Source organism: Myodes glareolus, chromosome X (assembly GCF_982192425.1).
Source record: "Myodes glareolus chromosome X, mMyoGla1.1, whole genome shotgun sequence".
NCBI classification, from domain to species: Eukaryota; Metazoa; Chordata; class Mammalia; order Rodentia; family Cricetidae; genus Myodes; species Myodes glareolus.
In genome coordinates this window covers 78,644,931-78,661,227 of record NC_142053.1, presented here as the reverse complement: position 1 = coordinate 78,661,227, position 16,297 = coordinate 78,644,931, and the positions used below count along the sequence as shown (strand labels likewise).

At 39.5% G+C, this 16,297-nt stretch overlaps 1 protein-coding gene across 1 annotated transcript in view; it reads right to left on the bottom strand.

Annotated features, from left to right (window-relative positions):
- LOC125389466 (uncharacterized) overlaps positions 1–16,253 on the bottom strand; it is a 29,269-nt gene extending 13,016 nt beyond the window's left edge. The window contains exons 1-8 of the mRNA XM_087902902.1: positions 16,094–16,253; positions 11,671–11,824; positions 7,183–7,273; positions 5,494–5,643; positions 3,736–3,894; positions 2,400–2,501; positions 2,205–2,285; positions 1,590–1,763 (exon numbers count right to left, since the gene is read on the bottom strand). Coding sequence (XP_087759028.1) covers positions 1,590–1,763; positions 2,205–2,219 — 189 coding nt within the window. The 5' untranslated portion in view covers positions 2,220–2,285; positions 2,400–2,501; positions 3,736–3,894; ... (2 more) ...; positions 11,671–11,824; positions 16,094–16,253. The remainder of the gene's footprint in view (positions 1–1,589; positions 1,764–2,204; positions 2,286–2,399; positions 2,502–3,735; positions 3,895–5,493; positions 5,644–7,182; positions 7,274–11,670; positions 11,825–16,093) is intronic.
- Positions 16,254–16,297: the final 44 nt, after the last annotated feature.

Below are 16,297 nucleotides of genomic sequence, written 5' to 3'. Positions count from 1 at the left end.
ATGAACTTTCCCCAGGAAAGATTCTATGTCATGAGAGGACTTTTTTTTAATGCTAATCATAACATGGCATACAAGATTTGTGGAGACCGGTTCTTACTCTCACGCTGAGTAGTTTAACCAAAGCCATCTACTTCCCACACAAAACTGCTCACAAACAATGTATATGTATTTATGCTATTAATGTGTTTTATTTACTATTTTTATATGACATGATATTGATTATTCCTTTCCTACCTCCCTATCTCCATCTCTTCCTTCACAGTGTCTCTAGCCCAAACTGGCCTTGAACTCCCGATGTAGCCAAGGATAACCTCCAACTTCTAATCTTCTTGCCTCCACCTCTAGAATGCTGGGATTATTACACCAGGTTTATGGGGTGCTAGGCCTCAAGAATTCTAAACAAGTATTCTATCAATTGAAATCTTTTTAAAAAAAATTATTTTTCGTTTTGAAATAGGATCTCCCTGTATAGTCAAGGAGGCTATTTTGAACTTTGAGTGATCCTCTTGTCCCAAACTCAATCCCTAGTGTTTCTGTTATAGAGCTCCACCATCATGTCCAGCATGTTTCTTTCTTAGAGTTATTTACTGTTTGCTTGTGGTACATATTACAAATATTATTTTTTCTTTATTTTGTCCATGATGGTACAACAACAAAAAAACCTAAGAGAAAGATAATGTTATGGGGCACTTTCATATCTCACTCATTCTTCACTGGATTAAAAAAATAGCCAGAAAAAAACACAATATTTGTAATATATGTTTACTCATTCAGCAATTGTGAATGGAACCCCTACAACCAGTCCCAACAGGAAAAAATAGTCAATAAAAAACACACTAAAGATAAGAAGCCAACCTGATCCAACTGACCTTCTACTGGGCAGAGAAAGGCAAAAATCGATTCACTGTCTATTTAATGTCCTAAGAAATTCACACTGTGGCTACAAAGACGACTGTGAAAGCGCCTCCTCCACTACCACCTAAGAAAGCCAGGTGCCAAGGCACATGGAAGTAGAGCTTTCTCTACCAATATCTCAGTGGGTAGGAGAGCCTATCTTGGATCACACTGATTCTACTAAGGCTACTGCTTGACTCTACCCTGTGCTCTAGGCAGGATCTTCTTTCATTCCATCATTAGGCAGAGAGGCTCCACTTCCCTTTTATTAGGGAGGAAACCTTGGCATTCAACAATTTTGGTCCCTCCCATTGTAGTTTCTGACATTCTAGGGAGGATATACAGATAGTTTTGTCTGGATTGCTATGAACTAAAGTAGTGGCCAATCTGAGATCGCTGCACGGTCCCTCTCTATTGACATCCATAGTGTTGTGCTTCTTAGCCACCATTCCTATCAATAAGGACATTCTTATCAAAATAAGGACAATTATAATCCCAGACAGTTGGCCTGCTGGGAGCAACAGGAACTCTAGTTCTGGATACTAGCTGCCCTCATGTTCTCCAGAAGCCTTTAAGAACCAGAATCTATGAAGTCTCTCTTTTAGAAGCTCTATGGCCAAGAGCTGGGGCTTTAAGGATCAGCAGCTTACATCCTTGTACTGCACGACCCACAAGAGATCCTGTAGGTAGCCTACCTCCTCCAGGTGTACATGTAGCTCATCACTGACTGGATGAAGCTCTGGAACCATCAGCAGGGCCATGGAGATGCCTGGGTATTCATTCTCTCCATCTAATCCAGAAGTCCTTCGTGCTCCACTCTGCCACAAATCAGGCACAATCTGTTTCTGCTTTGTCCTCATTTGTTGTATCTATAACAAACACACATGAAATCACTTACACTAGAAGACAAGGAGCTTCCTAGAAGCAGTCCTGTGCCTTAGAAACCAGGAAATGTGCCCTTTAACACGAGTTCACATAACAGTTGAGAACATATAGCATCCCAAACAAATTACTTGGATACCACCCCCACATAACACACGTTTGGAGAAGCACACCAATCTTAATTTATCACTAGTTTGGTAATAAGACCATCCATACTCTTCATTTACAACATGGTAATCCCAATAATTCCAAAAATTATTTTGAGTTATTTGAGGTGATTACTGGACAATAAGCACACATCTAATTCAGAGAGTGAATATTTAGACTGCTTCTTACCTCTGTTTTTTTTTCCCACCAGGGCCCAGCATTTCCAAATGAAGCTTAGGAAGAATTTCTTCCTGGTGCCAAAATTAGAATCTTCTAGTTACCCCAGTCTGGTTCATGCTTGTTGGTTCCTTCCTGTTCCCTTCTCCTGTATCTTAGATTTCTCTATCTTTCTGTTCAAGCAGCTACTTGAAAAAAAAAAAAGACAATGGGGGTTACTAGATCCTATAGCCTGTCTGATCTTAGAAGGCAGAACTTCAAAAAGGCTAATCCTTCATTTCATTAATAAGCAAGCTCACCTAAGAAAGTCAGGGTAAAATACAGCACAGGGGCTATAGCACGGTCAATGGACCAGCCTATGACTCAGACATTGCAAGTGATGTGTAAGTGAATCAAAGTTCCTGAAAAAAAAAAATCAGTTTTATTGGTTACTGGTTACAGTTTTAATGGTTTATTGGTTGGCTGGGTCCAAAACCCAGTTTCTGATTTACTGAGTCTAGGTTTTGCACTTCTGACAAGGCCTCTTGTGATGCCATTGTTGTTGGTCTGGGGAACTAAGCTTATAAACACTGGGTTAGAGATGAAGCTGGACTGTGTAGTGCTATTTTATTTATGTTTTAATAAATAAAGCTTGCCTGAAGATCAGAGTGCAGAGCTAGTAAGCCACTAGAGGCCAGGAGTGGTGGTGACACACACCTTTAATCCCAGGACTCAAGAGACAGAGGCAGAGAGATCTGTTAGTTCAAGGACACCCTGAGAGGAATATAAGGCCGGAGGAGACAGGAGCTCAGAGCTGTCTGAGGCAGTCAGTCTGAGGACAGGATCAAAGCCACTTTGGTCTGTGCTTTGGTAGAGATAAGAACTCTAGTGGCTGGCTTCTCTGTTTCTCTAGTTTTTACCCCTATTACCTGACTCTGGGTTTTTATTATTAATACCAATTAAAATTTGTGCTACAGGACTGTAACCACGGCCATATTTCTTTGTTGTTAAATTGCTGCAATTACCTCAGCCTAAATTTCTTATATTTAAGGAGTTCAGCTAGCAATGTGTCCAGGACATTTGAATGAGGAATATGGAGAAAGCCCTTGGCATCTTATATTTAAGGAGTTCAGCTAGCAATGTGTCCAGGTCATTTGAATGAGGAATATGGAGAAAGCCCTTGGCATGAGTTAGCATTTGGTAAATCACAAATGGATGCAAACAACCAACCAGTAATGATTATGGCTCAAAACATACCATGGTGTGACATTGCATCTTCCTCTAACCTTCCTTTCCCAAACAAAGAATTTCTATCCTCAAAATAATGGACCTAAATTATGCATAAACTAAAGACAATCTTAAATCACCCTATGGCCTGGATCCGGATGAGGTGGATGCTGACTGAAGAAAGAACTGCTACTACAACCTGCCATCCAGCACAATGGGACAAGAATTTGGCATTGTCTTTAACTAAAGAAACAGCTGGGTGTCCTTAATATTCCAACCAAAGTCAAGGAGCGAGGTGTCTTTAAGCAGGAAATGCAGAAATCTTTCCAGGCTGTACCTTACACTACAGCAATATTCCAAGCCACCTGCCATTCTCAACCCTCCCCTGCAAAGCCCAGCTCATGCCTCCCTGCCTACTTAGCCATTTACCTTGCCTTAGTCTAGTAACACTTCTTTTGCCATGAATCCAATTCAGATCATTTGGTCAAGAATCTATGGACATTAGCGTGGACTGTGAAATCTTGAATCTTATGGCTTCTTTCTGGAAATCTTTTTCCTTTTTATTTCTCATCATTGTGCATCCCAAACCTAGAAAGGGAGAATCAGGTCAAGTGTGATGCTAGAATATATACCTGTAATCTCGGCACTTGGGAGAAGGACGGCAAATTCATGGTTGAAGTCGGCCTACATTACTTCAGACACTATAAAAGGGAGGGAAAGGGAGGGAAGGGGACTAGGGGAAGGTGAACTGAAACTGGGAGGGAGAGCATAGGGAGGAAAGAGGAAGGGGGATACTGAACAAGGAGCTAACTGTAAGATGTGGACATAACTGGAAGGATTCCAGTTTTGCCCACCAACAATAGGTCTATGTTTATTTTACTCAATTTGCCACGTTGTTATTGTCATGGCTGCACCATGCTGGACATGACATAGGATCTTTAAAACACCAGTCATGATCACATTGCAGCAAGGTCCCATGCCAAACTCTTAACCAGAATTAAAACTCCACTGGCATTGCACTGATGCCCTGGAGATCTGTCTGTGCCACACTCCTTCCTCAAGCAAAGGAAACCCACAGACACCCAGTCTGGATGGATGAGATCCCAGGACACATAAAGAAGACAAGACAGAAAAGCAGAACACAAAAAGGAAGGGAATAACGTCCCCACCAAAGGGACTCTGGGGTTTAGTCTTATTTGGAGTCTCATTAGTGGGAGTTTTATTTGGGAGCTTGGATCCAAATGCTCAAAGCCCTAACCTAGCCTGCGCTGCCAACCAAGCTCTGGTGCTGGTACTTCTGCACCCCACTAACCTTTTCTAGTGGTATCTCCTACTCTGAGGCTAGTTTTCAAAGTCCGGAATGAAGATGAAGAAGCAGTAAACATCTGTATTTTGGCTGTGAGTCTAACCTTTAACGGCTGAGCCATCTCTCCAGCCCAACATCTGTATTTTAATCTATGCTAGCTCATTAAACCCATACCACACCATTCCTAATGTCTTCAATCATTCCCGGAGGAGGTTGGATCTGACCGCTTAGGTCAAATGAAGATAGATACATACACTGTAATTTTTTCGGGTTTTCTATTACTCGTTTATCTGAAATTAACTCAATAATTTGCTTACTATCTGTCTCCACCTATCAGAATGAATTGTACCTGAAAAGCGAGACGATGTGTCTCAGGTCTCCAGGATCTGGCACATAAGGTCAGATTGTTTCCTCAACGAAAAGGACAGACGGAAGTCTGGACAGGGGCATGGATTACGCCCTCAGAATTCCAGCGCTAACTGGCTTCCCCTTCCCTCCCCCACAACCCTCCACAACCCCAGCCCAGCCCAGCCCAAACTTCCCGCCAAAATCTATCCAGCCCAATGCACATGTCCATGTTGCTCTTTGCGTTATTCCCCAGGATTTCTCTCAGAACTGAGACCTTCAGCCTTCTCGCGTTCATTCCTACCAGCAAAGGAAGTCACCTCAGTCCGTATGGAGGAAGCGGGGGCGGGGGGGGACACGGGACACCTCTCAGGCCACGCGGAACGGCGAGCCGAACAGTCTCCGTACAGGAAAAACAAACAACTAGAGCTTCCCATCATTCCTGGCGGTCCGAGCACCGGAACCGCGACTTTTAAGCAGCCGGGACTTCCTGTACTGTTGCTATGGTTTCCAGGCTCTGATTTGCAGTGACTTACGTATCAATCAATTTCGAATTTACTTCCGGGGCACCCTCACGAGCCACGTGGGGGAGTTTTCTGCTTAGCCGGTTTTCTGCGTTCGCCTTCCCTTTTCCCTTTTTCTCGCTTTGGAGTTTCACTGGTCCGTTCCAGTCCAAACATCAAAGTCTGGAGATAAAGAAAACATTCTTCTGGCCTTTTTTTAACCTGTGAAACAGTAGCCGCTTGGTGGCAGCATGGTTTCATGAATGCGTGCAGGGCCGCTCTTCCCCCGCCCTTTGTGTTTAGAAAAAAAGGTACCCCAGTCAAGAACTACTTCCTTATAGAAATGCAGTATTTTCTGGCATTTTTATGGGCCCCCCAGGTTGTTCTAATTCTGAGCCAATTTGATGAGTGGAAGAGTGTTTGGAAAAAAAATGTTTTTAGCTTGTTTATTTGATTAATAAACTTAATAAATACTATCTGGGATATGCATTTTAATTTTTAAAAGACAGAGCTATAGCTTTCCATAGATCACATTTTCTTTATAGAGTTGATTATTAATAGTAAATATAAGCATAGTATAAGCATAATTTATGCTGCTGTAAAAAATTTCAGGCTGAGTGTTAGGAATATTTCCTACCGTGCGCTCCCTGCCGACGCAAAATTCCCAATCAAGACAAATCAAAACAAGCCAAATTAAGAAATATCCAGGCTTTTTAAAAGGAGTTCCGCATTCTCAGGTGGCCCAAGGGGGAAAACCTGGAGGCCGCAAAAAAGGGAGGGGTCAAGACCTGGCCTCCTGGGATTTGGAGTCCAGACCAGGCCTGAGGGCTGGGATAGATGTAAGGGGCAGAGGCCTAAGCTCCCAACTTGACACCGGGTAGTTTATAACTCTTAGAAATTAATGTTTCTCATTTTAGAGGTTGGGAAGAAAAAGACAAAGGAACGAACTGGTTTTGCCCTCTCACGGCTTTCAAGATAGAGCATTGTTCTGTGGTACTCAGAGGAACTGTGAGCGATGGAAGAGGTGTCCAGGAATTCACTTGCCGTGACATGTCTCTTTATACAATCACCTAATCTTGTTTATAGAGTTCGCCACCAAAAACCTTCCAAACCCACACCTCCAAGTACAGTTGCATTAGTGATTGAGTTCTGTGACCAAAATATGAATAGCTAACTGCCATATATTGAGCGGGCCTCCTAGGTTAGCTAACTGCCTGAGTAGTTACTACAAGATGGGTAGTTTTGTTCTCATTTTAGAAGTGTATGTGTGTGTATATGATATACATAATTATACATATAATTATATAGATATATATGATACTTTAAAAATAGCATAATTAGGAATCTAATTCAAAGATTTAGTTTACCACATGTTGGAATTATGAGTTTGATGTTGATTTCTGCGTTTTCCTTCCTGAAAAGCAAATATGTTCACTGGGTACTAAAAAACCAGTGGCTGGAGTTTCTGGCTGGCCTGTTGGAATTAATTTTTTTTACCTCATGTTGGATTATTAAAAGGCATCGGTAGAGAGACAGAAAGCAGAAAGAATTAGAGGTCTGGTCCGACCTTAGGCAGGCCCATGTTTATTCACAGTGAGCGAGCATTTTGTCACCCTCATGAGCAATGACCAAAATGCCTACAGGGATTGTGGGCCCCTTAGAAGGCCAGCAATGAAGTCCATATGGGAAGCTCAGAAGTGTATTATTTGATCAGGAACTTACCACCTCACACATTGGAAAAGCTAGCTGTGCTTGATGGCAGGGAGCCTGCAGGAAGGAGGCAGGCTGGACAACAGTACTATGTTGAGAGATACTGTGGAGACAACACATCAAATAGCCATGTTAGTTTTCTGTAAACTTGACAAAAGCTACAGTCATCTGGGAAAGGGATTTTCAGCTAAGAATATGGCTCTCCAAAGTTTGGCTTAGAGACAAATCTGTAGGGCATTTTCTTGATTGATTGATGTGGGAGGGTTCAACTCACTGGGGGCAGTACCATCTCTGGGCATGTGATCCTGGGTGGCATAGGAAAGCAGACTGAGCCAACCTTAGGGAGCAAACCAGTAAGTTTAACTTGCTTTTGCTTCACTTCCCACCTCTAGGTTCTTTCCTTGAGTTTCTGCCCTAACTTCCTTCAGAAATAGACTGTGTTGAAGAAAACAGGTTTCTTAGCACATCAATAGAAACCCTAAGACAGCCAATAAATAAATTCAGAGGATTTGAGAAACATAATAAGCAAATTTAACTGAATGCCTATAAATTGGACTCTGAAACCAGCAATCATATAATACTCATTATTTTCCAGCCATGGAAAATGATGATTACATTACAGTACATGATACACAATCAAACAGTGGGACTGGAGAGATGGCTCAGTGGTTAAGAGTGATTGCTGCTCTTGCAGAGGACCTGAATTTGTGTTTCCAGCATCCACATCTCGCAGATGACAACTTCCTATAACTTCAACTTCAGAGTATCTGAGGCTTCTGGCCTCCATGGGCAACCACATGTACATGCAAACACACACAAATACATACACATTTGTAGCAGCACTGCCAGCACCAAATCATGACACAGAGACTTATTCTTAATTATGAATGCTCAGCCTTAGCTTAGACTTGTTTCTACCTAGCTTTTTTTATTTTAACTTAAATTAACCCATTTCCATTCATCTGTGTGTTGCCCTGAAGGCCATTTACCTCATCTACATACTGTCCATCCTGCTTTCCTGCTTCCTCTGAGTCTGACTGGCTAGCTCCCCTTTTGTCTCTGCCACTATCCCTGCCTATCACTTCTCTGCCTAGATATTGGCCATCCAGCTTTTTATTAGAACAATCAGGTGCCTTAAGCAGGCAAAGCAAAACAGCAACATATAATTTTTACATAATTAAACAAATGCAGCAAAAACAAATGCAATCCATCTTTACAGAGCTAAACAATTATCCTGCAACACAATCAAATACAACACATCTTTACATAGTTAAACAAATATTCTATTCCACAAAACACATTAATAAAAAATCTTTATACATAGTTTTCAAAAAGTAATGGAAATTCAGCTCATATAGAAAGGCCTGAAACCCTATCTGGTATAAATTAGTGATACCAGGGTCAGCAGTTATTCAGCAGGAATCAAGGCTCACACCTGCCATGTAGACATTGTTTGGGGCACAGTTACTATGGAGTTCTTAGATATTGGACTATGAAAAGCAAAGTAGACATGATTGCCCTTGAAATTTGTTCTCATAACCAGAGAGAAGAAAAAAATGAAAAAAAAAAAAAACAAAGCTGTGGTCAGAAATGGTGTGATAGAACATTCCACCATGGTATCAATGGCTCGAGAAAATACAATGGTAATATTTGCTTTTCTATTTACAAGGTCTCAAAATCTCACACAGTCACACAGTGCATATTTTCATCTCTAGCTAAATCCAAGATCCATCTCTTCTCTGGAACACTTAGGATGTCAGTGACCTGGTGCACCATCTACTTCATGTGTCTGTCTATGAAAAAGACCTCACGGTATCTCCTTTATGGGGCACACTGGATTTCTTTCTACAGTAAGTTTCCTATGGAGTTCGAAGAAACATATTTAAGAGAAATTTGTTTTTCAAGATACAAGTTGATTTTCAAATTTCAGCTATTCTTGATACAAATGTTGGAAAGTTAGTAAAAATTTGAATCAGGCTAATAGCACATTGATTAATAATGTTCTTATTGTTAGAAATAACATCTGATGGATAACTCTTCAAAGATACTTTGAGCCAGCTTACGTCTAGCTACAAATGAAATCATGAGAACCCTGTTTATTTCTACTAGTCTAGCTATTTCTCCCACCCAAACTCAAATTAGATACCCTCACTAACCAAAATGAAAAATGTTGAATAAAAATTATTAACAGCCAAGTTTGCCTGCAAAGTCATGTGTCTGATAAACTTTAAAATATGTAGGATGTAAAACATAGAGATGAATGCATGCACAGTTTATTGAGAGAAAGACACAGGGAAGATAACACCTTGATGTGTAAGATTGTGCCCTCCTGATTTTTCAAAGAAGGGTCATGTTTTAGAGTGTATAAACTAACTGTACTCTACACTCAGGCAACCTACCAGTCTAGGTTGATGCCTTACTTTGCAATATTGAAAAACTGCCTCACTTTTGCTACTTTGAATCTTCAGTATTCTTATTATGAAGTGAGAATCATTTCTCACAACTTAGAAATGTTTCCAAGAATATAATTTTTCTTCAAGTTGATTTGTCACTATTGGTACCAATTGAAGAGACCCAAAAACTCTTTCTCAGATTCCAGATCAACCTATAGTCACCCACAAAACCATTCCCAAATAATAAGTAATGACTAGAGACTTGATATATATACACACAAACCATGGGCTTCCAAAAATAATGGCAAAATATCAGATTCACTCTTGCAAAAACAAAGATTATTGAACATAATTTTGGTGTCGATCTTTAGCTTCAAACCTTTATTCCACTAAAAATGTCCTTTCATAGGAAAACAATCCCCTTTTCATTTTTCGTGCACTGGGCAATCAAAACACTTCTGAAATGAAGAATATGACCAGAATATAAGCACCAATAGTTACCATCAGATTTTAACAACTGTTTGCTACTATTAGGTCATCATCATTTAAGATTATATAGTAAATTTTATTTTAAGTATCTGCTGAAGTGATCAACAGAAAACCTTATGGAACAGAAAAAGCCAAAATTAGTTATGTGAAATCAAGGTGACTGTACCTTTTTAATTTTTAAAATATGGATAGATCTTATGATGACATGGAAATAAAGCTATTAAAAGGAAGAACTATTACTGTTATTACTGATTGTGTACATCTTTATGCCAACTTTAATTGGCTTTTATTGAGTTAAGTTTGTGTGCTTTGTGATATGATTAAAAAATAATTGAGTTTGACTTGAAGCTCAGTTATGTCAATGATTAATACTATTTTACATTGTTTAAAAAGTCGATATAACAGAAAGCCAAACACACACACACACACACACTCTCTCTCTCTCTCTCTCTCTCTCTCTCATTTTTTTTTTTTCAAAACAGGATTTCTCTGTGTAGCTTTGGAGTCTGTCCTGGAACTAGGTCTGTAGACCAGGCTGGCCTCGAACTCCCAGAGACCCCTCTGCCTCTGCCTCCAGAGTGCTGGGATTAAAGGCGTGCACCACCACCGCCCAGCTAAACACTCTTATTTAAGTTATATGTGGAATTCACAAAATGCAGCACAGAAGCAGCAAAAACTAAGTGGAACCTGGTTGGGGTATGTAGGATGCTGTTTAAAACAAAGTTTCAAAATGAAAAATCCATGAAAATTGTTGAAAAATGTGCTTTCACAAGAAAATGAAGCTATTGCATTTATTGACTCCTTTTATATATATATATAAAATATATATATATATTTCAAGAGATGGTTTAGAGCAGCGGTTCTCAACCTTCCTAATGTTGTAACCCTTTAAGACAGTACCTCATGTTGTGGTGACCCCAATCATAAAATTATTTCATTGCTACTTCACAGTTATAATTTTGCTACTATTATGAATCACAATGTAAATATCATATACATGATATATGACATGCGACTCCTATGGGTGATGAAATTCACAGGTTGAGAACCACCTGTTTAAAGGATAAATATATAGGTTTTTAAAATCAGCTCTTGAAGTTAGTGTGCCAATTTTCATGGCATTTTCATACATGCTTCAGCCTTCCTCATCCATTTGCTTCATGGTACTCCCCTTTTGCTAATCCCCTTCCTCTTCCACATAGCCCCCTTTCTGACTTCCTGTCACAGATGTTGTACCACTCTTTCTCCCCAAGATCTCTTTTTCATGTCTGTGTCCCCTTTTCTTTTCTATGACCACATACAGAAACATATTTAAATCTAGATTCTTCAGATGTGAGAAAATGTAATATTTGTCTTTCTTTGGCCTATTTCCCATAACATGGTGATTTCCATTTCTATCCGCTTTCCTCATCACGGGATGAATCTTTCTAGATTTTTGGATTTCTCTGAGTTTTCTGTTTCTTGGTATTTTGTTTCTTGAAGTTTATCTAAGATATTTTTGGTTTCAGAAAGCATGTCTGGTGTGCAGGAAAGAATGTTACTGTCCTCTTGTTGCCTGATACTTTCCTATTGTTCTTAGGATTAGAATTTTGATCCATAGCATTTTTTCCAATCTTACCGTTGAGACCCTCCTTTCCAGCTGTCAGTGGACATCAGTACAGTGCTGTTCGTCAGGCATTGAGCGTTAATTCAGAACGTCTTCCTTGAAGTTCATTGACCCCTTGTGAACTCCATTTACTTCTAATCCTTTCTTCTCTCCAATGTTTGAATAGCTACTTTGAGTCAGAAAAAATAGGCATAGTGAAAATTATTATAATAACTCCATCTGGGCTAGTTTCCTAGAGAAGAAAACTCTAGGTGATAGTCTTGTCTCTTGCAGTTTTAAGTTGGAAGAAGTAGCCTTACTCAATATTGTTAAGATCTATGTACTGGTCAATGCAAATATCTGTCTGCAAACAGTTGAATAGTAAACAGTTATTTTAAAATATTAAAAATAAGTCCAATATACTTTTCACATAACATTTTTAATTTAAAAATTTAAAGCAACATATCTACTTAAAACATTAAACAAAACAAATTACCTAAGTTGCTTCATGAAATAAAAGGCCCGTTGAGTCTCTTGAGTTTGCTTGTAATGTAGCCATTTGGCAATCAGCTTCAGTCTACTCTGCCACATTACTCTTGTCTATTGACTTCTACATTGGCCAACATTCAACATCCACATGGACAATCCACCCTACATCCAGATCTCTGGGTAGCACATGAACTCATGAACGCTTAGTTTAGCTGTTCCTTGCAAACCCTCCATCTGCTTCTTAAATTGGTTCTTCTACTCCTGTGACTGGCTAGTCAACACTTACAAAAGCAGGGTTTTTTTTTTTTTCTTTCTTTTTTAAGATTTTTTTTTATTACATATACAGTGTTCTATCTGAATGTATGCTGCAGGCCAGATCTCATTAAAGATGGCTGTGAGCCACCATGTGATTGCTGGAAATTGAACTCAGGACCTCTGGAAGAGCAGTTAAGTGCTCTTAACCTCTGAGGCATCTCTCCAGCCCCCCAAAGCAGTTTTCTTTCTTTCTTTCTTTCTTTCTTTCTTTCTTTCTTTCTTTCTTTCTTTTCTTTCTTTTTTTGTGAGACAGGGTTTCTCTGTAGCTTTGGAGCCTGTCCTGGAACTAGCTCTTGTAGACCAGGCTGGCCTCGAACTCACAAAGATCTGCCTGCCTCTGCCTCCCAAATGCTTGAATTAAAGGTGTGTGGACCACCGCCAGGCAAAAAAGCAGTTTTCCTAAGGTCAGACTTAGTACATCTTCCTCTCAGCTGTACCCTGGTACTTTGTATAAGAGAACAAGTGGCCCCTGGAGGCAACACCTCTACTTCTGCTGTTTGTGTGGAGATTCACCTACTCCCCCACCAATCGTCTTTTGCGTAAGACCAATTTCTAAGAAAATAGTATAGGTTCTCCAAACTGAAAATAATAATTTTTAAGGTTCCACAGATTCTGCAAATAAACAAAAACACTTAAAAATATAATCCATTAAGCACATGAGTAAACATACTGTTCAGGAATATAACTGAAGGCAGGATTTCAAGGTGGTATTTACATACACATGTTCACAGTAGTCAAAAGGTGAAGGTAACCCAAGTGCTTCTCCATGGAAAAGAAGTCATGCTACTTACATACAATGGACTATCACTCAGCTTTAAAATCAAAAGAAATCCTGTTAGTCTTTAGGTCACGTGAAAAAAGCCAGTCACGAAACAGAAAAACTGCATGAGCTGACCTATATGGAGCATCTAAACAGTCAAATTCAGAGAAACTAAATGCTGATTTCAGGAACTTGGAAGAAGGGGAAATAGGAATGTATTGTTTAGTGAACATGGAATTTTTAGTTTTGCGACATAAGTAATTGCTGGAGATCTGCTACAGAAAAACATGAATACATGTACCACTTGAATTATTTACTTATGAATGGTAAAAAAAAATACAATTTTAAGTTATTTGTCCTTTACCACAACTCAGAGTTCCTAGACCTGATAGCTCTTTCTATTTGCAGCTTCTCAGAACTTTCTATTGGTACTGTCGTCTTTGTCTCTCCTGCCTGCTTTAGGCCACTACCATCTGATTTCAATTACCTCTCCACATTTCTAGTCTCAGTATACTCAGGGTATTGGCCTTTGTTCACCACTTATTTCTGGAAGTTCTCTGATCCCTTGACTTCTGTGAGACTCTGCCTTATACTTTGCTGATGTCTCAGTGACAACTCTTTTTCTGTTTAGTCTTTGTTTTTCTGCCTGTTCATAGATGCTTATGTCCTTGCCCTGTCTCTATTTTGTGCCTTTTACAATCTTAACATTTTCCTTGTGAAAGCACAATTAAACAATGGCTGCTAGCTATCAGATTTTTATCTCTGCTCAGGACTCTCTCTGCCTTGTGGATTCTATATGAGTCCAATAAGCTATTTCAATTCAGTTCATCAAATGACACTCATTCTTCCTCTTGTGTCTTTAACTAATATATCCCTCCACATTTTGTTCTAAAGCCTGGGGTTCATATTAGGATCCTGATTCTCTTTTATTCTTCGTATCAAATTGGTCCAGAAGGTGTTACTCATTCTCAAACTTTATCTCAACTGCCGGTGTTTTCTTTCCATCGCCGACCACTTTCAAGCTGGTCTGCTTTTAATTTTGTCTTCAAGTTAACTTTCCACATCATTTTATTTTTTTGGGAGTCTCTTGAACTCCCCCAATCAACAACTTGAAGGAAGGCAGCCCATGCCTGACACTGGGGGTTTTGTTAGGTAGTCTATAGCTTTGGGGAAGCATTATTGCCACAAAAGATGTAACTTCATTTACATTTTCATTTAAATTACATATACACACATACACTTAGTGTTTATGTATGGCCTTTTTTTTTCATCTGTAATGTCCTTTATCCCTCTTTCCTCCCTCTCCTTCTGGAGTGCCCTCCTTCCCGCCAGATAAACTACCCTTAGTTTTCCAATTTCCCAATTCATCCTATGCTCCTGTTTTCTATAGCTCCTTCTACCCCTGGTTCCTGTGAGAACTTCAGGTTATACACTAACATCTTAAGATGCAGAAGTAGGATCCACAAATATGCAGAGAATATGCAGCACTTGTCTTTCTGGGTCTGGATTACTCCCATTCAGTATAATATTTTCTAGTTTCATTCATTTACTTGCAATTTTTTCTTTACACCTGACATAGAATTGCATTGTGTTTATATACCACATTTTCATTATCTTTCATCAGTTGAAGAACATTTAGGTTGCCTCTATTTCCTAGTTATTATGATGAACGTGATGAATATAGCTGAGCAAATATCTGTAAAACAGGACATTGAGTCCTTTAGAAATATACCAGGAAGTGAATATAATGTGGTAAGATTTCAGTACTACAGTAATAATAATAAAAACAGCACAGTAATGGCAATAATAATAGTAGCATAGTAATGGAATAAAAGCAGACTAGTAAATCAGTAGAACAAAATAGAAGTCCCAAACATGAGTGCATGTAATTTTACAGCCATCTGATATTTGACAGAGACGCCAAAAATACACACTGAAGAAACAGCTTCTTCAACAAATGGTGGTATGAGAACTGGATGTCGACGTGTAGAAGATGGAAGTTAGACCCATATGCATTACCCTGAACTCAAATCAACATGAAATGGATCAAAGAACTCAATGTGAAATATGAAGTGCTGTAACTGCTAGGAGAAAACATAGGTGGTACCCCACAAGATAAAGGTGTATGAAGAGACTTTCTGACCAGGTCTTCATTCCGTTAGGAATTAAGACAATTAACAAATAAGACCTCATAAAACTAAAATACTTCTGTAGGGCTCAAAGAACAATAAGCTAGTGAATAGGAAACCCACAGAGTGGGAGGAATCTTTGGCAGTTAGTCATTTGTTAGAGTATACAGAATATATGAAGGGAAAAAAGAATCAAGAAATCCAATGATCCAGTTAAAAAAGGGCTCGGGGGGGGGGGGGCAGCTGTAGCTCTCAATTGAGAATTCTCAAAAGAAGAGATAAAAAATGGCTAAGAATTATCTTTAAACATGTTCATCATTTTAGCAATTAGGGAAATGCCAATTAAAACAACTTTGAGATTCCACATTACCACAATTAGAATAGCTAAGATCAAGAAAACTGACAATAAATGCTGGTGAGGATGTGGGAATGGGAACTCTTTGTTCACTGCTGATAGGATTCCAAACTGGTTCAGCCACTCTGGAAGTGAGAGGCAAAGTCTCAAAAGAAACAAAACCAAAGACAAAAACAGACAAACAAACAAAAACCTGATTTAAAAAAATCTCATGTCTTTAAAATTCACCACACAAAGATCCGGTCTGCACTCTGCTCCAGCTAGATGGTTCTTTGCAAGGTCTTATGCTTTTTCAGTAATACTTTTGCCCATGCCATTCCCTCTGCTTCAAGTCTTTCCGACCTGCTTGGCTAAGCGCCAATCATGACTCAGCTCAGGTATCCTCCTGCAGTATAGGATAATGCTCACCTCGTGGTTACCTCACTCTAGCTCGTTCTTCCAAAGTAGGTAGCAAAGTCTTTTCCTTCATCCCAAATTGCACAATCCAGCCTCTGATACCATATGGGGCTTGTAAGGGGCTTACTGTTCCCCGATTTGCGTGTGTGCGTGCGTGCGTGCCTGTATGTGCGTGCGTGCGCGCGCACGCGCGCGCTGCAATGCAGTGTGAATTGA